The sequence below is a fragment of the Phaethon aethereus genome (assembly GCF_964289735.1).
Source record: "Phaethon aethereus genome assembly, chromosome: 2".
In the NCBI taxonomy this organism is placed as follows: domain Eukaryota; kingdom Metazoa; phylum Chordata; class Aves; order Phaethontiformes; family Phaethontidae; genus Phaethon; species Phaethon aethereus.
Window position 1 is genome coordinate 39,624,269 of NC_138582.1, and position 22,383 is coordinate 39,646,651.

At 46.9% G+C, this 22,383-nt stretch overlaps 2 protein-coding genes across 2 annotated transcripts in view; one reads left to right on the forward strand and one right to left on the reverse strand.

Moving 5' to 3' along the window:
* Positions 1-9,613: 9,613 nt before the first annotated feature.
* Positions 9,614-10,132, forward strand: CRH (corticotropin releasing hormone; the record flags this gene model as incomplete). The annotated part of the gene is made up of 1 exon (XM_081996925.1): positions 9,614-10,132. One exon carries the CDS (start codon positions 9,614-9,616, stop codon positions 10,130-10,132), a length of 519 nt encoding a protein of 172 aa, XP_081853051.1.
* A 2,336-nt stretch (positions 10,133-12,468) lies between these two features.
* Positions 12,469-22,383, reverse strand: part of TRIM55 (tripartite motif containing 55) — a gene marked incomplete at its 3' end in the record, with an annotated part of 38,863 nt that continues 28,948 nt past the window's right edge. Inside the window, exon 10 of the mRNA XM_081996944.1 lies at positions 12,469-12,588. Coding sequence (XP_081853070.1) covers positions 12,469-12,588 — 120 coding nt within the window. The remainder of the gene's footprint in view (positions 12,589-22,383) is intronic.

Here is a 22,383-nt window from a genome sequence, read left to right on the forward strand (position 1 = left end):
AGGGAACTGAAAAAGGCTTATAGGGATGTTCCCAACCTTTGTATGCCCATATATGTGGCTGCCTCAAAAGAGACACTATCAATTCAACTATTGCTTAAATTTAGACTTTATTTACTGATTATAGCTCTGATGTTATTTTTTAAGTTTAAAAAAACCTTTGGCCCCTCTGCTAGCAGCTGTCTTCTCCCATTTGAAAGCATCCTAGGAGGAACTGTGAACTTGTAGCTCCTAATGTATTTGAGGCCACCCTATGGCTCTCTGCTTTAGTTATTCACTCCTAAAACCTCATCGTTCCTCTGCCATTTAGTAAAAATTCATCCGGTTATGTCAGAGATGGGTGCTGAAGAGCTCTTGGCATTTACCCAGATGGTTTTAGCCAAGTTTCAGTTTAGCTGTTGATCCAAGCACACGTACAGCAGAGCACAGTGAGAGAGTGCTGAGCTACTGCTGCTCCAAACCCACGTGCCTGCTCTTGCACAGAAAAGCAAGGAGCCACCAGCCCTCAGCAAGACTCTTACATGAGACACAGCATTGCGTTGCTGGAGTAGTATGGTGCGAGCTTCGGTAGTCCAAGCATCTGTGCACCCATTACATGAGGTAGGCTTGCCTGTAACACCCCCATCCTGCAGCCTTGCTTGGATGCAGTATCCATACACATGTCCTGGTGCTAGTTTTAGCCTAGTCTGTGGACGTTGAGTCTGAGTGTTGTTGGACAATCACAGTACAGAATGCATTTCAGTGCTAAACAACGTGCGTTATGTATGGCTATTCATTAACTTCATTAAATTCTGGGGTAATATTTGCAAAGCAGTTTCAGATCTGCTTCTTATCACGTGGCCTGATGTCAGGCTACTGGCACCGCTTTTTGCTGGTGAAGGAGAAATACAAAGCTTAGTGCCTAGGAATATTCATAGTCCATCTTACTTGATTTTCATATCCAATAACCTGGAGTAGAGGCTAATGACATCCTCAGGACAAAGATACACCTGCTTCTAAGTTTACTGGAAGCTCCTAGTTGTAGAGAAGCTGCTACAATACCTCCACTGCCACTTGTCTTTGCTCTCCCAGCATCAGGAGTTGAGAATAAAGCCAGTATTTTCTTCCAGACTAAAATCTTCCTCTTTTGCTAGAAGAATAATATATGATGATGTGTGTGGCAGTGCCATCCGTAGCCTCTGTCATTACAGCTGTAAAAATAACAAAGCAGAAGAGAGATGAAGGAAACCATTGTTGTGGTTTAACCCCAGCCCAGCCACTAAGCACCGCGCAACCAAGCCCCACGCAGCCGCTCGTGCACTCCCCCACGGCAGGATGGGGGAGAGAATCGGAAGGGTAAAAGTGAGAAAACTCATGGGTTGAGATAAAGACAGTTTAACAGGTAAAACAAAAGCCTTGCACACAACCAAAACACAAGGAATTCGTTCACCACTTGCCACCGGCAGGCAGGTGTTCAGCCATCTCCAGGAAAGCAGGGCTGCATCACGCGTAACAGTTACTTGGGAAGACAAACGCCATCACTCTGTATGTCTTCATTCTTCTTCCCCCAGCTTTACATGCTGAGCATGACGTCATATGGTACGGAATATCCCTTTGGTCAGCTGGGGTCAGCTGTCCCAGCTGTGTCCCCTCCCAGCTTCTTGTGCACCCCCAGCCTCCTCACTGGTGGGGTGGGGTGAGAGGCAGCAAAGGCCTTGACTCTGTGTAAGCACTGCTCAGCAATAACAGAAACATCCCTGTGTTATCAACACCGTTTTCAGCCCAAATCCAAGACATAGCCCCATGCTAGCTACTGTGAAGAAAGTTAACTCTATCCCAGCCAAAACCAGCACAACCATCAAGTAAGTAAATTCATTAAGTATATGTTTTGCCATAACATTAACCCACAGTGAGAATGGGAACAGTTGAGAAATCTGGAAATTTTGTCCAGTGAAGACTGATCATTTCTTCCATTTATTGGCTAGCATGATTTGTGGTTTTGTTCTTTACTGTGATTCCTTCAGCCAGTCTTTCATTCTGGCTATATCAAAACCCACTCCAGTGCTTCCAGACACTGCAGCCCTGTATTAGAGGAACCGGACAAAAAGTCCTGCCAAATTCCTGAGAGTAAGCTGTAGTTTTGTATTAGTATTGTCTTCTCCTCATAAAAATGAAGTGTTTTCAAATAAAACTCCATTGGCCTCTGGCTTAGAGAAATGTTTGTTGATCCTGTACATTTGAAATACTGATGAAAACCATCTTCATGTTCCCAGCTAATTTAATGCTACTATTTACTATAATGTGCTGCTTGAATTGCAGTAGCACTTAGGATTCCTGGTCACAGACTAGGGTGCCGCTCTGCTAGACACCAGGCAGGTATGGAACAAAGAAGAAAGTCCCTTCCCTAACAAATTTGCAGTCTTTGGCATAAGTATGGTCATTATAAAGATAACAATCTTTTTTTCCAAGAAATGCCTCATCTTGTTCATTATCCCTTGCAATTAGCCTCATGGGGCTCCACTTCCAGCAACACGCACCTGTTGATAAGTGCAGCCTAGTCGGAGCTTAGAGAGACTTTGATTCTTCCCTTTTTTAATGAACAACAAATGGTGCATTAGAGATGTTTTCTCCTTCAAATATGCAGACATCTGAATTTCTAATTGTTTACCATTAGTCATAACTTAAGTAGGACAGAGCAGATTCTATATATAGCCCGTTGCCCAGCCATTCAAGACAGATAGTGTGTTTGTATTTCTTCCCATATTTCCTCACTTGAAAGGAGTGAGAAGGCAGTTGCAACATCTCTAGCCTCAAGTATTCCAAAATTGTGCTGCCCCCATCTTCTTCTCCCCCAGATACTGAGGTTGTTTTCAGAATGATGAGATTTTTAAAGAAGATGACATTCTCAGCTCTTCTGGTGTTTATCTGGGGCTTCTCAGCCCTGACAGTATAGTTGGGTGATGTCTTTTAAGCTTGAAGGCTAAACTATCATTTTTTTTTTTTCAACGGTTGAGTTTGCAACAGGATTCCAGGAGCAGAAGTTGCCCTTGGTATCACAAACCTTTAAATTGCACTGATTATTTTTCCTCTCTACTCAGTTTTCATTTCTCAGTCTCATTCTCATGTTGTATATGCTCTTACATGTGAATGTATCACGTGTCTTGCATTACGAAGGAAATCCTTGTTCACAACAAACACACACGGTGGATATGTTGCCAATGAATGAGAGTTTCGCTTTCTGCAAATTCCAACTCCAGCTACTCTCCCATTATCGTCTCCTCCAGTGGGACAGCAGTGGGTTGGCAACTGAAAAAACATAGCCTCAGCGATTTGCTCAAATTGCTTCTGCCTAGATGCTGTAAAATGCCACACCAGCCCAGCTGTGCTCAAGTGTTTCTCTTGATTTTCACACTGATACCCAGATCCATCACCCCAGCAGCATGGTTTCCTCACCCTTGTGACATGGCTACAACTTTAGAGCTGAACGAACTAAATATTGCTGCTGACGCTAATGGATAATGGCAGGCCTGGTGCTGCACGAGATGAGAGCAAGGCAAGGTCCCTGGCGTCAATGGTGGGGTTGATGGCTGAAGCCATCACTGGCTCAGTGGCCCTTTCCATTGGGATGTCCTAGCAGGACAGAGAGGCTTTCATCTGCTTCTGGCCTTCGGTGGATGGTTCCTCACAGGCTCCCTGGAGCCAGCCCTCAAGCAGCCATTGGCAGTATGGGCAAGAGCGTTGTGGGCTCCCCTCCGTGTCCCGCTCCCAGAGCCGAATAAAGGGACAGCTCTGGGCTATAACTTCCCAGGGTCAATGTGGGTATTCCCACCTGCCCTTCCCTGCAGGCCCACCCTGGTCTCCTCTACCTCCCCTTGGCCAGCAGCTTGTCCTGTGTGCTCAACGCCTGCCCTCCTCTGGTTCAGCATCCCTGCTCCCACTCAGCCGAGCCAGTACCCTGCTGCCCATACAGGTTGTGTGTGTCATTTTCTCTGTCACTGCAAACTGGGGTGAACCTGGTGATTTCAGTGGGTTGTTCCGGATGCGTGTGAGATGCAAACCCAATCCCTCATCCTTGCCCTGGCCTGGGCCAAACCCAGACAGACAGATCAGCTAACCAGCAAAATTTCTCTCGTTGCACAAAGGTACTCAGACACCAAGACAACCAGGAGCACCGACTGCTCGGCGCGCTCAGGGAGTGCTTGTTTAATGGATTTCCTTGTTGCTACCAATGATTGTGAGATGGGTTCCTGCAGCATTATCATTAACGGCATAGAGGGCTCGCACTCGTACCCACGTAGCCTTCTCCAGCCATTATTTGAGAGCAAGAATAGCAACTGACAAATCTTGTGAGGTATATATAAAGGTCAGCTGTTGCCTCCCTGGATGAGGGCTGTCAGGAGGAGAGAGGCGCAGCCTTTGCTGCCTGCACACTTCTCCCAGCCTGTGTCTGCAACTTCCCTCCACTGTTCAGGAGAAAGCGAGGCCGTGAGGCCTCCGAAAGTGCCTTTTGGTGATGTCCAAGAGGTTACGTGCACGGCCCCTCTCCGCATTACACGCGCTGGTGGGAACTTCCCCCGGGCATGCGGGGCTTTGGGCACACAAAAGGCTCTTGCTGGGCTCTCTCCATGCTTGAGATTCCTGAGCAGCGTGTGCTGGCCTCTGCTCAGCTGGGGGTCAGGCTTTGGGAGGAAAACCATCCCTGCAAATCCACCCGTGTGTGAGCTACTGTGAACGGCTGTGTTCTCCCCAGACACGGTGGAACCGAGAGGATATTCCTGAGGAATTTTTCCTTCTGCTGGGAGCCCCTGCCCAAAGGAGTGTATCCTGTGGGCAGCCATCTGGATCAAGAGTATGAACATTAAATCATGAATGAAAATAGTCCTCTGGTTGAGCTTATGAACTTGGTCTCAGAAATGCAAGATTCACTCCTGCCTTGTACACAAATCCTTGAGGGACAACGAGGTAAATTTCTTCCTCCTCTCACGTTGTTTTTCCCCACAGGAAAGTTTGGGAAATTAAGGTGCTTTCCTCTCTCTCACAGGACTGTAGTCAAACCTGTTATAAGTTATAGGTGGAACTCTGCTGCGATGGTGAGATGTACCACAGAAAATAGCTGTGGCAGGTGTATGTGATTCCCTTCCTGGAGTGAGATCACTGAAAAATTGAAAGAGAAATTAAAACTGAATGAGAGGATTTTGAAGACTTCTGGGCTCAGAAGAAAGGGCAGACAGCTGAGCTCCTTATCAGTTTTGTTCTTCATCCTGACCTAGAACATATTCTTTTGTATTTAATTGATTTGTTTTTATTGATTTTTTATAACTCACTTTAATTGAGGTTCTCTATGACTGGTCTAGCAAATTCAGTCTGCTAAGGAATAACAGGCAAATGTATTTTGTTCTTAAGATGACTTATCAACTTCAGGCATAGTAAGATACCTTGAATTTTTTTTTTTCCTCTAGATCACCCTATAATCCATGACATTTATGACCATCAGATTTAGCTTTCTTAATATCAGGAGTACCAAAGGGTGAAATGGAAAGGTAACGTATAGGTGTGCCGGTGTATGACTGCTGACACCTCGGAGTGGGAGAGATGCACTGAGTTCACCTGAAATAGTCACAGAATGTAACATTGCATGCTAGAGAGCTGACCACAGGGACCAAGTAACGATGGTGATCACATGAAATGGTTATGTGAGATGACGTGGAAATGTTTGCCGAACGCAACAGTACCAGAAATCCTTATCGCCTTCTGACAAAAGCTGGAGTGGTAATGAAATATTGCAGCATGGTAGAAAGCTGATCTACATCTAGCGTGTTCTTCTGTGTTTGTAGTTGGGCATCTTAAAAAATACCTGGGGTAAGAGCCATGCCCTCAGTTTAACATCATCCCTTCTGTACTGCTATTTTTAGAACTGTGTGATCTCCCTGCTGTGGTCAATCAGTGAGGAGAGGATTCTTCTTGCCTCACACTAGCTATCTAAAAATTCAGTGACTGGGCTAAGGTGGTTGTCTGCACTCCCTTTATAGACAAGGGAACGAGGTGAGCTTCTCCAGAAGCCTGAAGGTACTATTTTGCCATGGGAGGTATCATGCTCCGGGCATGTTTTGCTTTCCATTAGCTACCTCAGAGTAGCTATAATTGCCTGTCAGTAGGTGCCTGAGTTTGAGATCACTAAGGCTAAAAGGGCAGGTGCACCCAACCCAAATCAGCAGATGGGAGATGGGCCTCGCTAGTGCTTTTTATTTCAAGACAATGTTATTTTGTGATTCACTGCAAAAACTCTGTTTGCCCCTGATGTTTGCAGAATGAGTCAAATAGGAATACTTTTCCTATGAAGTGTATGCTAATCTCAAAGTATATCACTAAACTTAGAGCTCTAATCCAGATATACCTGATATCTGCCTCGTCTCTCTTTCACCTCTCTGGTGAGAATCCAGGATTTCTTCTGTTGCAGTCTCCTTCAGGAGTAACAGCTGAGATGTCACCCAGAAACTAGTGACTCTTTGGAGAAAGGACTTCTGTGTTACTAGGCAGACAGTTCTGCATTTGAAGTGCTGAGGAAAGTACTTTTTGGTTTGTGTATCTGTGATATTTTATATTCCTCGTTATCAAGACATCCAAATGTCTCGCAGTCTTCCCTGCATTTAAATTGTTGCAAGCCCTCTCACAAATCACACAGGATCTGTGGGGAAAGCAGGGTAATATGATGGATTAGAAACAAGCATGTATGAGGCACTGCAGACCCTGCTCAGGGCCAGGGGTCAGGAAAAAGGGGAGAAGAACCTGGCAGGTTGTACAGCTCTTGTGGGCTCTCCTAGCCCACTGCTATGCTCTATTTGCTATCCCAATAATTCTTCAAGGGATGGAACTGTCTACCTAAAGGGACATAAATAATATTGTCAATGATGAAAAACATAAAATAATCTGAGCTAATTCTCACTGGCATCGATCTTTTGGAGAGATGCAGCTCTATGTCTTATTCAGATCCTACCCATGACACTAAAAAAAAAATATTTGGATCAAAATTCTTCCTTCTTTACATTTATGTTCACATTATTTTAAGAGGGTTCATGTCTTTAAAAGGTATATTAAACCTAAAAATGGAGACACTGTGATAAAAACCACCCTGGAGCACATCTGGAGAGTTTGAGTTTAATAAAGTGCCTCTTGCATTTTCCATCAACTGACTGAACTTTGAAACTCGTGTTGTTCTCAAAGAAAGCCGTGCTGTCATGCTTTAAAAGCATACAAATAGCTTCTGCTGCGACTATCTACACAATATAATCCATTCTGTTTTCATTGTAATACGCATTTCAGTTCATGAATGCCTGAGCTAACAGAGGTAACGCAGAGATAAATCTCTGGTATTACTACTTGTTTTTCCACTTGTTTCGTTATGATGCACAAGCTCTGATTCTTTGGCACTTCACAAACAGCGTCCGAGGCTGAAGGTAGGTATAACAAAAATTAAAGTGTATAGCATCCCTAAGGAGATGCTCAGAATTGGGCTGTGGCCAACCTTGTATATCATGTTTTTTGAACTTGGTTATTTTATTAAGGAAATGGATTTCAGATTCATCACTGATTTATCATCGGTAGCATGCGACCACTTTTTGTGGTCTGTTGCAACTCCTCGCTGTGATGAGAGACATGCAAGTGCATGACCCCAAGCGTTTACAGTCTAGGCAGTATAAAACCAGTAGGTTTTCAGTACAATTTTCCAACTTAAAGGCAAGGAGATGATTAATATTGCAACCCAGGCAGTGGAGAAGCAGGACCGAGATGCAGTGGCAAAGCTGATGCGATGCAAAAACTAAAGAACGCACATTATGCCTGGAATGGGTGTTGGGCAGAAGTTATTTCTATAGGCAATGCTACCTCCTGGAAGTGGAGATCTGAGGCTGAGCAACCCAGCTGGAGACATTGATGGAATATGGTCTGGAGCCTGCAGACGTGATGGAGACGGGAGAGGGCTTCAAAGCGAGCTAGCTCAACATGGGATTAGGACACTCTAGGGGGTAGGGCCTTGCCTGAGGAGGGCAAACAGAGAAACACGTGGCCGTGGGGGCGAAGGGGTGGGGAACAGCAGTCCGTGGAGCTGGGGCGGGGGGGGGGGGGAAGGAAAAGGAAAAGAAAAAGGAGCTGTTGCTACTTCCACGCAAGACGTGGGAAGACAACAGGGTGAAGCAACGGCCGGAACGGGGGAGCCGGAGCCGGCAGAGTGCAGGCAGGGCCGGGGCAGCGGGGCGGGCGGCGCCGGGCTGCGCTCCCCGCCCCGGCGGGTGCTCCCGGGGCGGCCCCGCCGGCCCTCCCCACCGCCCCCGGGGGCTCGCCGAGGGCTGTCCGCCCCCTCTCCCGGCGGCGGCGGCGGGACCCCGGGCAGCCTCTGCGGGCGGTGTCAGCGGTGCCGCCGGTCCCTCCTGGTCCCGGCCCTGCCCCTGCCCCGCGGGGCTGGGCTGCGCTCCTGTCCGCTTTGCAGGGAGAAGCGCTGGCCCCGGGCGCGGAGAAAAGGCGGGGTCCGGGCAAACCCCGCGCCCCGCGGAGCCTCCCGCGCCGGCTGGCGGCAGCCGCCCTCTGCGGGCGGGCCGGGAGGCGGCGGCGGGGGGGACCGGGAGCACCGGGGATGGGGTAAGGAAGCAGCCCGGGATGGCGGCCCTGGTGTCGGGCGGGTCGGGTGCCTCCCCGCGGGCCGGCCCGCGAGTGGAAAGTTTCCCCGGAGTGACCTCTCATAGTACGCGCCCGCTAGGAAATCTCATTCAAGTATTTTTGTCAATGGGGGGGGGAGGGGGGGCCACCCCGGCCCCCGGCCCGGCTGACGTCACCACAGAGGCGATAAATATCTGTTGATATAATTGGACGTGAGATTTGGGGTTGCGATAGCGAAACTCGGCCCATCGCCTCTCCGACGGGCCCCCATGATTTATTCAGCAGTGGATCGGGGCACGCAATCGGGCTGTCAGGAGAGCGTCAGCTTATTAGGCAAGTTCTGCGTGATTCCAGGAGAGGGTCTAAGCTATAAAAATCCCACGCCCGGGCTCTGATTAGGACCAAATCTGATCCCAAGTTCGCCAGGAGCCGGCTCCGAGGGAGAGCGAGAGGAAGGGACGCCGGGCACCGCCGAGCCCCGCCACCTGCCCCGCCGCCGCCGCCGCCCCAGGTAGGTGCGTTGGCCGCGCTGCCCTGCGTGGGGCTGAACGCGGCGTCCCGCGGGCGGCGGGGGAGCTCCGCGGGAGCCGGGCGCTCGCACCCCGCAGCTCTTGGGGACAGCCGCCCCACCGCAGGCACCCCACGCACCCACCCACCCCTAGGTGGGTGAAGAAGAGGCGCGGGTCTGCGCTTACGCGTGGACTCTGTCCTCAGGAGCTCAGTCCAGCCCCGTGCCCGGGAAGCCGCTGCCGGCGCAGCCCGGAGCCGCCCCGCGGGGCTGTTCCGCGGGGGGCGGACGCCTCGACGGCGGGGGCCGACCTGGCCGGGGCGTGCGGGGCGCGGAGGGGCGCGGAGCGGCGCGTTTCAGCACCGGGACAGCGGCGGCGGGGGCGCCCCCCCTCCCGGCCCCGGCCCACGCTGCCCTCCCCGCCGCCGCGGTTCGGCTGTGTAACCCCCCCGTCTGCCCCCGCAGGTTTGGGCCCCGACCATGAAGATCCCGCTGCTGGTCTCCACGGGAATCTTGCTGGTCGCCCTCCTGCCCTGCCAGGAGTGCCGAGCTCTCAGCAGGGGCCCCGCAGCCACCCACGGGGCTCTGCAGCAGCCGGATTTCTTCCAGCAGCAGCAGCAGCAGCAAACTCTGCCCGTCCTGCTCCGCATGGGAGAAGAGTATTTCCTGCGCCTGGGCAACCTCCACAAGAGACCCCTTGGTTCTTTCTCCCCCTCTTCCAGCAGCACCAGCCACCTACAGCCCGCAGCCTCCGCCAGCAACTTTTTCCGGGCGGCGGTGCAGGAGCCGCAGCGGCTGCCCGAGCGCTCGCTGGGGAGCCCTGGGGAGGGCGAAGCCGAAGGGGAGGCCGTGGAGAGGGAGAAGCGATCCGAGGAGCCCCCTATTTCTCTGGATCTGACTTTCCACCTCCTGCGAGAAGTGTTGGAGATGGCCCGAGCCGAGCAGTTAGCGCAGCAAGCTCACAGCAACAGGAAACTGATGGAAATCATCGGGAAATGAAAGGGCCCCTCCCCGCCTTGCCAAAGAGATTCCGCAGTTAGCACAAGAATAATTACACCGTCCGATGTACCATAGTGCTGCTCTGATGTCATCTCTTTATTTTTATATAGCTTTAAACCTAGAAGGGTGTACTCTGAACAGCCTCTGTCCCTTGACTCGCATGCACAACCGTGTACCAAGTGCAGAAACACGAGTGTCGTTCGTAAACCTCCCCTACCTTTATTTATTTCTCCATTTCCCAGTTATTCTAGTGCCATCGCTACTTAGGGATGTGTGAGCGTTGGAAGAAATGGTGCCGAGAAGACATAACTTTTCAGCTGGGGGCAGGGAGGTGGGAGGGGGAATCTCTGTAAGCTACTTTAAATCCACTTTTTTTCCTGTAAACATTTTCACAATAAAACATCTTTTCAGCGCTCGGTCGATTTTGTTGTGTAAGAGAATGTTTAATATTTATATTTTTAATAAAAGCTGCAAAGTAACGATGGCTTGATAGACTTTCTTGCCTAGACGCCTGAGGGCTGCTCCGCCTCCCTCAGCGCTTACCGGGGCGGGCACCCACGGCCGCCGACACCCAGAGCCGCAGGGACCCCTAATTCCCCCCGGGGATGTTTTTCCCCTCCCCGCCCCTGCCGGCTCTCCCGGAGGCGCGCCCCGACGTGCCGCTGGCCCCGGGCGCCGGGCAGGGGCTGCCCCATGCCACCCACTTCGCCACGGGCGGCTCCGGGGACCGGTCAGTGGCCCAAAAGGGCAAGTTCCTCCCTGCTTCGTTACGCCGGCGGTGCACGGAGGGCGGTGGGAAGGTGACGGTGCGTGTGGGGAAACTTCCCGTGAGGAATGGAGGAAAAGCCACCTGGACAACAGGGAGAAAACAGGAAATCCTGCACCCCAAAGCAAGTCCCGGGGAGAAAGCTGCTCCAGGAGAGGCCCTTGCTCCGGGCTGTGCCAGCCTCAAGGCTTTGTGCAGACCTCAGCCACGCAGCCCTCTGAAACTTCTCTGGCAGGAGCCTTTTACAGGGGAAACACAAACGAGGGTCGATGTGACTCAGCCCTCTAGCAAGGGATGGCCAGGAGTGGGGCCGGCCCCCCACAGCCTGCCACTCGCCACTCTCACCCTGTGCTCCGGCACAGTCCTTGCCAAACCCCTGTGTTTAGAGCTTGACTTGGGACTCCTGGAGAGATCCACACTTGACCGTAGCGCAGAGCTTGACACCTGGTCCCCCATGGCAGTGAGCACTCCCGGCAGCCTGCCAATCTCTCTTAAACACTACTGAGTGCTGGCACCCTCTCCCCAGTGACAAAACTTGCAGAGTGTCACCTTCGGTACATCTTGCAGAGTTTCTTTTAAAACACAAATTTGGTTTCATTAGACGGCTCAACACCTGCTGTGCAGGCCAGGCGGATCATTCGGCATTTGCCTTTTCTACAGCGCACCACGGGGCTGTCAAATCATACCTGTCACCACCTCACCGCATTCTGGTTTCACGCAAGAACACATCCCTTTTCCTACACGCAGGGGTGACTGAGAAGATGTAGACACAGGTAATGGCTGGACAGACATGGGCAGCATGCTAATGTCTGCCCCACAGGCTCAGAGCTGTGTCCTGCATCCATGCGTGGTGTGTGGCCAGTGCTTTCGGCATGCGAACCTTCCTCATCCCTCTCGCTGGGCTCCTTCCCTACAAATAAGCTGTTTATGTGAGTATCATCTGTTGTGGCTTAGCAGGAAGAGCAAGTGCAAAGAAAGAAAAGGCAGCTTCCCTCTCCCTTCCCGTGTTCGGCCTCCACAGCCGGGGAGGCACTGGTACCGTGAGGACCACAAGTGACGGCAGGGAGGTGCTTAGATGCAGCCCTGACTCAGGGGTGCCAAGGACGCGATAGTTCCACTGAAGCTGCCAGCACCGACATGCGGAGAGGCAGGAGGGTACTGACGAGAAACGCTGTGTTGGCAAAGGATTCTACTAGTATCATACCAGCATTTTAGCTAACAACATTGGTGAAGCATTTACACCTACACAGGACGTGCCAAAAAGTGAATAACAAAACACTGACAGTGCTCAGCCTACAGCTGTAGTGATGACATTTTCCCCTTGGAAACAAGAAATTACTGGAAAACACTCTGACTACAACACAGTATAGCAATGCGTCCCCATGCTCCCATCCCTCTCAGGATTGTCATCTCAAGGGCCAGGTATGATGTGGAGGTCAGCTGAGTTCCTGGGAACAAAACCTGCTCGGATGTCCCTTTCCAGGCCAGTTTCTTCATTGACTGCAGCCAGGCTGCCTGCGCTCACGGTCCTGCTGAGGAGAAGCACACCAGAAGCCAGCCGAATGAGTCATCATTCATTGAGGGAGTTCAACCAGGAGAAGGAGAAGACATGACGAGCCGGCTCGTCACCCCTCTCATTGCTCACAGGAGTTTCCTCCACTTGTCCTTGAGGGGATGGTTCAGAACCAATCTGTAAAAGAAGGAAATGTTGACAAATGGAAGAGGAAAAGATGAATTGCATTAAAATCCTTTAGATTTCACAGCACACAGAAAAACAGAATGAAGTGGGAAAGAGGGGAAAAGGCAGGGAGCATGAAAATTTGGGGAGGCCAGCCAGAATTCGGAGGGACTTTTGCTACGGCAGAGGAAGGATTATGCCTGGTGAGCATGTTGCACCTGTGCAAAGGGCTTACTCCTGATTTGGACCTCTGGAATGTTATTGCACTGAAGGTGATAACTGCCTGTTTAGAAGTGATCCTGAGCCAGCTTGGCTTGTGTAGCTGGGCCTCCAGATTGATGTGGATCGAAGCCAAAAGGTATTGTCGCTGCATTGCCACTCAAAATGATACTTGTTCTGCTGTCATGAAATCTGCCTTGGATGTGTTTTGTTTTGTTTTTTTTTTTTTCCGTTAAAGACTTTAATACTTATTTCATTTCAATTTCAGTCTGCCCAAGAACAGGAAATAAATAATACAGAGATATAAGCTTCTGCTTATTTTGCAGGCCAAATTCTGCTTTGTTTTCACAGGTATCCTATGCTTACAGTAAAAAAGGGAATTTGAGCATGATATGCTGTGGCTGCTAACCACATGAATGGTTTTTTTTTTTAGAAACTAGCTGAATATTTAACAGGCCAGTATGATATAGGATATATTATAGGAAAGACATGGACCTGTTGGAGTGGGTCCAGAGGAGGGCCACAAACATGATCAGAGGGATCATGGAGCACCTCTCCGATGAGGACAGGCTGAGAGAGTTGGAGTTGTTCAGCCTGGAGAAGAAAAGGCTCTGGGGACACCTTCTTGCAGCCTCCCAGTACTTAAAGGGGGCCTATAAGAAAGATTGGGACAGACTTTTTAGCAGGGCCTGTTGCACTAGGACAAGGGGTGATGGTTTTAAACTAAAATAGAGGAGATTCAGACTAAATCTAAGGAAGAAGTTTTTCACCATGAGGGTGGTGAAACACTGTAACTGGTTGCCCTGAGACGTGGTAGATGCCCCATCCCTGGAAACATTCAAGGTCAGGTTGGATGGGGCTCTGAGCAACCTGATCTAGTTGAAGATGTCCCTGCTCACTGCAAGGGGTTTGGACTAGATGACCTTTAAAGGTCCCTTCCAACCCAAAGTATTCTACAATTCTATGACATACAGAAATACTTTTACTAGTTCTAGCATTTTCAGATCCCTTTGGCAGAGAATGAAGACCAGCTTTGTGATAGTATCAGGAAACCTAACAAAGATAAAATAGACAAAAATAGGTGTATTTGGTAGCTAAGGGATGCCTTACACCTCCATCATTAAAATCACAGTTTAGCATGCATTATACAGGATTTTTTTTCACCTCTATATTCCTAGATATGCACATACAATACTGTACATTCTTAAAAGTAAAATAGCCAACATTGCCAGCTTTCTCTGTGCAGGTTTTCACCTTACTTTGGGAACTTCAGTGTGATTTCAGGAGAACTATTTGATGTCAAGGTACTACTTGATAGAAGGAAAATGATAGAGCAGTGTCCTCTGAATTTTAACACCTCTCAATCGTTTATAATACTGTCCTAAAATGGAAAGTTACCAAAGCAGTGATGCTAACAGACATATCCAGGAACAAACAATGAAGCAGGGATGCTTGTGAGGAACTGAAGCATGGGATGGATGATTTTCCTAAGCATTTTTATAAGTGCTTAATGTTAAAGTGTACCACAGGAATTAGTAAGAACTAATGGTATGTTAAGTATAAATTTGCTACTGGGCTTCATTCCAGTTACTACCTATTTGAGTGTCGTGACACCAACAGACAAAACAGCATGGAGGTATGAAAAAAGTAGCTCCCTATTTCTCTATTTATATCTAATTAGAGTTCATAGGTCCTTTTTTAGACCCAGATCCTCAGTTGCTCTAGACTGAAATAGCCTTATTTATTCCAATGAAATACTATCTGAGAATCTGATTTGAAATATGGACTAATCTTTGACTTAAATTCATATTTTCAAACCAAGGCACTCAACTGCTATTCACTGCAAAATACAGGGCTCGGAAAGGATTTTTATGGGCAAGGATCTTGGAGAAGAATATAGCTTTTGCTTGCTAATTTTATCATGTACTTTAACGAGAGTACAAGCATAGTGAAAAATCTGGGAGAAACAGCTTCCTACTAGAATACAAAAGTCCATTTTCAGCACTGTTGGTGAGAAGGGCTGTCTCCTGGGCTTAGGCAAAAGTATTGTAAAGAATTGGCCCACGGGGCCAGATCTTCAGCTGAAAAGCTAGGTAGCTAATTGAGTCCTGATTATAGAAGATCTGCCTCTGAGCCCTGGAAAGTGCTGAATACGAACCTTTCAACCTGATTACAAAAGTCAGGTATCAGCAGTAAATGCATGGCTAGACTTTCTGAGTCGTAAGGGAGATGCAGGAGCGTAGGTGGTTTATTAGTCCTCTATGATGTTGAAAATTTTGCCTTTTATTTTTGGAAGGACAGCCAGAGTACCTGGACTAGTTAAAAGTAATTTTGAAATTCGTTGTGCAATTTTGTGCACTGAGCCCTCAGCAGTGTGTCTAAGCAGGCATGGGACAGCCCTCCTCGCTTCTCCTCACTCTGCAAAGGAATAAGACTGGCAAGAGGATTAAAAAATAATTTCCTGCATTTTTATTCTTTTTTACTTAAAACCACACTGTCATCTTGTTATTTATCTTCCTGTGCAAGACAGGCTTCCTTTAGGACTTCCACTTGCTGTTCCAGCCAGCCACTATCCAGAAATATACATTAAACTAAGGTTAACTTTGAAGCAAAAAACTATTTATGGGCTTAAAGTTAAGTAGCTTGTTTCATAGGATTTGGAACTAACATGTTAGAAGAAAAAAAGCACAATCTAATAACCCAGACTGGCCAAGTGACTGCATTACCTTGTTAACCAACACTGCTGGTACTGCATTTCAAACAAAACAATCTTTGTCTGCATCACTGCCAAAAATGTATTTCATCATGTGTTAACTCCTTCATATTCTGCTGTGATGACATCCTCCTGTGTCAGCAAAACAATGTCAGAGCTCCAGCATATTCCCACTGGGTTTGGCTGGATGAAGCATTTACTCCCTGTACCCTGCTGGACTCAGCAGGCTGCCAGTCTGCAATACCTCGATGGGCCTTTCCAAGAGCCATCATTTGCCATCACACCCAGCACAGAAATGACAGTAGGGCCATTCCTCGGCTTTTAGACTTGCATTTTCACACCCGTGTCACTTCCGTATTTGTGCTCTTGAGTCATACAGTGACTGAGGTATGCTACCCTCTTCTGAGGCAAGAGACCATCGAAAGATGCCAGGAGCAACTCTGTCCATATTATTAAGTCCCTTCCCCCCTTCCAGTAGCAGCCCCCACAACTCAGAGTTATACAGTGTGCTGGGACTGCGTTGAGACAAAGATTCCAGCTGTAGACTTTTACAGAAAACAACTTTTTTGAACCAGGAGGCGATTCCAAAAGGTAGAAAGCAGAAGCAGGTCTCTTCAGTGTCAAGAGGATTTGGGCATCCGACCCCTCCGTAGGCCCTTGCAATCTCATCCCAGATCACCTCGCTGTCTGTGTTACCACAGCCCTACTTCACTGCCAGAGGAAAGCTTTCTGCTGAGCACGGCACAGCCTTTGCCACATGCCTTTCAGACGGTTCAGATTCAACACTTCATTGTGTCTATCCATTGCTATTAGGTAACTGTTGTTAAGCTTCTACCCCAGCTTTATCTTAGTCTTGGAGATCTCATGGGTAGGGCTTGTTTTTCACATTACCTAGAATAACAAGTTCCCAAGCCTTGATTTGGGTCCCTAACAGTAATAAGGAATAACTAAAGTGTTTACCTCAGATTACACTAATCACATCAGGCCAATGCTGAGAGAGTGCTGAATACTTACACTTTGATTTATATTTTCCCCTGTGGTGTCGAGTGACATCAGATGATGCTTTCAGTAAGCACCAGGAATTTTCACCAGGCCAGCTCATGAAGTGGGGAGGGAAGCACACCTTGCATGACTGATGGTTGAATTTGTTTTTCCCGTAAGCAAAGTCCAGGCTGAAGTTTATGTGCCAATTCTTTGGAGGTGCTGAGCAACCACAACTCCCACTGAGCAGCCATTCAGCACTCCTCAGCATCTGCCACACCAGAATTTGCATGAATAAACAGTATAAGGATCTTAGAGTTTTAACCTGATGAGTCGTATCAAAGTTGCAGGTATTCAGCATCTTTCAGCATTTGCTTCCTTAAGCAGAGCACTACTTAAATCTGTATAAGGTTCTTGAAGGGTGTGGAGGGGAGGAAAGGGATGAGTGGGATAGCTTTGTCATAATGTTTTCATTTATTAGGGCCCAGCAGTTGTCCTGTTGATGCTGGGGAAAAATAGGCAGTCTAGGCCTTCTAGATATTTGAAACACGATGAAGTCTACACACAGTTTCCTGCTTTACCACCACTAATCTCCACAGCCTTTAGGTACAAAGATTGGAATCCATGCTACCAAACTTCAGTCATCCAGAAATGAGATATCCACTCAGGCAAACTGCATTCATCCCCTCTAATGGGAGCGATTGGAGAAAGGCACCATCAGAGAGTGATTTGCCCCACCCTAAAATAAGTGTCTATAGGGTGGATTGCCCCCTGGAGGTACTTGTTTCTCTCTGAATGTAGAGACACACTTCGTGGGTGGGTTAGACTAGATCTGGCTTTTAAGTAATTACACAAGAAAGATTCTAGTCAAATACTTCACGGTGTCAGAAAACTGCTTGATAAGAATTGCAAACTTGGACCTGCACTAGTACTTTTTACAAGATCAATAACTCCTAAATTTAGGAAGTGGGGAGGACAGGTGAAGGGTATTCATAGTCTTCTTCAGTCTGATTTTTGTTCTGGCATTTTTTTGCTTATTTTTGATGCTTTCTGGTAATGTAGGATCTGGAGAAACCATTGTTATAATGGCCTCCTCAGAGGTTTTATCACAACAGCTTGCAAGGAGATGTGGGAAATAAGAGGAATGAGGGCTGAAATGGTTGTTTCCTCCAGGGCTGTAGATCACCACCAGTACACTTTGTCCAGACTGAGCATGACTAATTGATCACAATTTTTTGTAATTAATCAGAAAACAAAAACGGTTGCTGGTTTTATGCTGGCCGTATGAGAACAGATTATGCCCTTGTTGGCAAAGCAAAAACTGACCTCCTCTCATTTTTTGAACAAATATGGTTCTACCTGGTGAATTTGTAGTAGCTGAACACTTCGTGTCACCCGAGTATGTTAGCTCTGACCTAGTGCTGAATTCTCCAAAACTGTATTTGTGGAATCACGATCTCGGTTTTGACTGAATTCATGAGAAAGGTCTAGATCTACAGTGAAATAAGTGACAGAAGAATGCATGTGGTTTATTAGAAATCAGTATGCTCTAGGAAAGAGGGTTATTTCTTACAACTATGCACATGGCTGCACTGGTTGATTAGAAATCATCCTCTTGTGCACCTATACTAATGTTTTCTGGAGCAACAATGTTAACCAAAGCAGATCCAACCCCTTCGCTCCCCATCCACCTCTTCCCACTTTGCATCCATGGTTCACTGTCCATTTGCATTGCTGCAGCTGTTTGCAGGGCTGTGCTAAGAATTGGAATGTCACTGGAATGACATAAATTTTTTTTGTTGTTTTTTAGGGTGAGGGAAGATATTTTTAAACCTGGACCATTTGAATGATTTGATTCCAACACAGCCCAACAAACAGCTGCCTCAACACAAATGCCATGTGAGTGGTGGCATCTGGGCAGGAATAAGAAGCAGGGCCATTTGGCAAGAAGCTCCTAAATCACCCTTGCTGCCAGAGAAAAAAATGGATCTACACCCTTAGAGGCATGTGAACTACCCAATGCCTTTGCTGCCTCTTCTTGATCCAGCAGGAGAGCAAGAGTATGAATTTGTTCGAAAATGTGGGTCTTGGAGAGAGAAGCAGTGAAAATACAAGCTTCTTGCTTCTACAGTTTCTGTAGCCTCAGAAAATGAGTGAGAAATTAAAGTTAATTCTCCTATTTTAGCTGGCTTGTTTAGAAACAACCCCCAGTGTTGACAAAAACAGGCATGATTAAAAAATGCTAGCTGGTCACAAAGCCATCACAGAATCTGTAGGCTATGTTTGTCTACCTCAAATGTCAAGTGTTACACTTGTGGCACTCAACACTTCCAGGCAGCTGAAACAAAGGGAGCACAACAGGTTATTTTTAAACAGTTTAAACTTTAGTTCAAGCATTTTGTTTTCATATTTTTATGCAGTCTAGCTCCTTCAGCATAACACCTGGCAGCTGTCACATATATCACAACAATATTGTTTCAAGCTAAGAGGCTGCTTATTTTGTATGGATCTTTTCTTTTTATTAGCGGGAACCAACAGAATATTCTCTGAAATAATTGCTACAATTACCTGCCACAGAAAAAACATATAGTGGCAGACAAAATAATAAGCACAGACAAGCTCGATCAGTCACATTACTAGATATGTCACTCTCTTAATAGTGGTCAGTAATGAATTTTAGAAGTCCATTGGGAGGAAATGCCTTTTTTCAATAGATTTTCATTATATTACAATTAACATTATGTGGTTAATTTCTAATGCAATGTCTTACATAATGACCTTAAAGAGGTCAAATACAGTTTAGAGGAAAACAGCCTGGCTAGCTTATTTTGGTATAGGATCTGCACATCTCCCATGGGATATGGAGGTCCAGACACTTGAACCAGTAGAAGCAGTATTAGAGAACAGTGTGAGAGAGTGGCTTTCTTCTATCTGTTGCTGGGGACAAAGGAAATATAATCCCCTTATTTATGTCACCTATGTCTTTTTCATGGCTCAAACAAAAAAGGCAGCAATAAGATACTTGTTTAATATTTCACCCATTGCTGCTCCTCACTGGCATTACTTTTTGCTGAGAGTAACTATGGATCTTCATAAAACCTAGTCCCACCACTGTCCAGGAAAATGAAGGAAACGCAGGAGGAGAGTCCTACAAACACATGAATATTAAGGCTGCATGATCTGAACAATCTTTCCTGGATCTACCCACACATAGTTCCTTGTTCCTCTTATACAGAAGTTTTTGACGACCTCCTGATCAATCAGCCATCTATCATCTCTGCTCCTTTCCAGCCCAGCTGGAGAACTGTCTAGCAAAGGAAGGATCATCTTGAGAGGCTGTAGGAGTAAATGGTATGCACTGGACACCAGTACCAGAAAGCTACTCACGGCTACCGGTTCTCCCCTCCTCCTCCTCCTTCTGCTTCATCAGACAAGTAGATACAACTTCAGATCACCAAGTTAAATATGAAGTAAAGACCTTCCAAGAACTTCTCTGTGGCAGTAACCCATTTAGTCCATGTCAGAGAAATGTCGCCATTAGCTTTCAGAGAGAAGTAGCAAACCTAGTAATGGTTTAACGTCATTTTTGTCTCTGTCATGTAGTCTTTCCTTTGAGTAATACAGAGTGTTGTGAATTAAAGCTTTTTCTTCCTCTGCAAACGGTATTTTTGTAAATCCAATGCATGAGACAGAGTGCCAGTTCAGACCGTGACTCACCCCGGAGCTCCATTCACAGGATCAGATAACGGAGCCAGCATAGCTGTGAGGTGTGTAGACACATACCATGCTTTGGAGGTTGGAGCAGTGCTCGCATTTGAACAGCTGACTTAGTTGGGCTGTTGTAAATATGTGGGGGGTGGTATATGTGAGCTGTGGACACAACACACCACCTTTGCAAGACAAAACCACACTCCTGCAGATGCAGGAAGGAAAGCTGTAATGTCAGCTAAAGCAACAGGTTGCCATTCTTTAAAGCCACCATGTAAGAGGAAAAGAAACTCTTGGCCACTGTTAAACAATTTTTCTCTCATCACCTGTTGCTGCTGCTCATTTTCCTTAGTGTGCTCATTTTTCTATGTCTTCGTTTGCCTGAATCTTCTCCTTACTATGACCACAGCAACTGAAGCTGGTAGTCAAGAAATAACTCTAATAATACATTGCTCTGTGAGCAGCACTGTGACTTCCTGGACAGACGTCTGTCATATCACATCTCACATTGTACTATCTGCTCACCCATAACGATACTGGCTTGCTTGCACAGCACTTGGCTGACTGATGAGCAGGATATTAAATCAAGCTTCCTTCCGCCCATCTCGCACTGTTCCCAGGCGAAGTCCAAGGAAGCTGTGATAAATACTGCTCTTAAAGCCCCAGATTCAATCACAGTTATTGACTGGGTCATTATGGAGTATAGAGCACAGATCATAGGCAACTGTCACCAGAGACAAGTTTGGAACTGACCTGCATCTGGGCGGGTGCCAGTTCCATTAAAGAAAAATAGAAAATCAAATTATGAAATAGTGCATAAATATAAAAATGAATGTATTTTAAAAAATACATCTGGTGCCAGATGTTGAACAAGAGAAGAATGAGAAATTGAGATCACTTATTCTCCAGGACTGAGAGATCTTCCTTCTCTGCTCAGTCAAAGGTGTGACATCTATGTTGGACATCTGTAGCATGGTTTGAACATTGCGGCACCTATCTGTCTCCATTGGCTGGTAGCCTGGGATAACAGGTTTTCTGAACTGGTCACTGGCCTCTTACTTAATGACCTGAAGATTATTGTAAAGATGTCAGGAATATATATCATCTGAGAAGGGATCTAAGACTGAATCAATGCTGTTTGATATGTCCCTCTCCTTTTTTTCTGTTTCATTTTGGCTATACAATCAGCAACCCCACCTGTAATTCCATTTCAAACACCAGGTAGGTGGACACCGAACCCTGCAGGGTGCTGTGGTCCAGCCCCTCGCCTGCTCAAAAGTAAGGAAAGCCTAGAAGTATCATGATACAATATCCAAACACAAGGACTCAGGCCCAGTTTACTAATTCCTGCCAGTGGGGTTTTCAGTCAGACAATTGATCCCTAATGGTTACAGGATTACAAGCACTGCTTTCCATAGATAAGCATACGGCTTACACTGAAAGCCTGAGCTGTCTCAAGGCAGTAGGGTGACAACTAACCAAATATTTTACAAACAGATGGCTTGTGTTGTTGTGACATAAATCTACCTGATGTAAAACAGCAACGGTTCTTCCATGATTAAGAAATATTTTTGTTTACACTCAATTTTCCTTTCCAAATGCCTTAACAATGAGCAGAACAAGCGATGCTTGGAGGAAGAGGTCGAGTGGAGGTAAATTTCAGTATTTAAATGCGCTAGTCACAGAAGAACAACATCTAGGTGAGCCTGGCTTTGTATTAATTTGAACAGGAGAAGTAATTTTACCTATGCTGTCATTGTGGAGGTCCTTTTGCTAGTAATGAACTGAAAAAAGTGAAATATACATAAATCAGGTGGTATCTGTGACTCACCAGACAAATCAGAGAGCAGACTATTCGAGGTAAAACTTCAGGTGGAGTATTTGCCACTCATATTAATTATGAGAAACTGTTGCCTGAAAGCTGGTCTTAATGCATTGCCCTCACGACTCATCACTGCTGCTTCTGAATCACTCTGATAATTCTCAGAAGCAAGGAAGAGAGAGGTGTTAGAAGAGGAACAATCAAGACTTTCCTGATTTTCTCTGCATGTATTTGCTAAACTGAGGGAGAAAAAAGTCTCACCTGAAGCACAGAGTGAAGATGCAAAATGGAAATTTACAGGCAGAATTTGCCAACAACTAAACATCAGCCTGAGTGGCCTCAGATCTGGCCTCTATAACTGAGT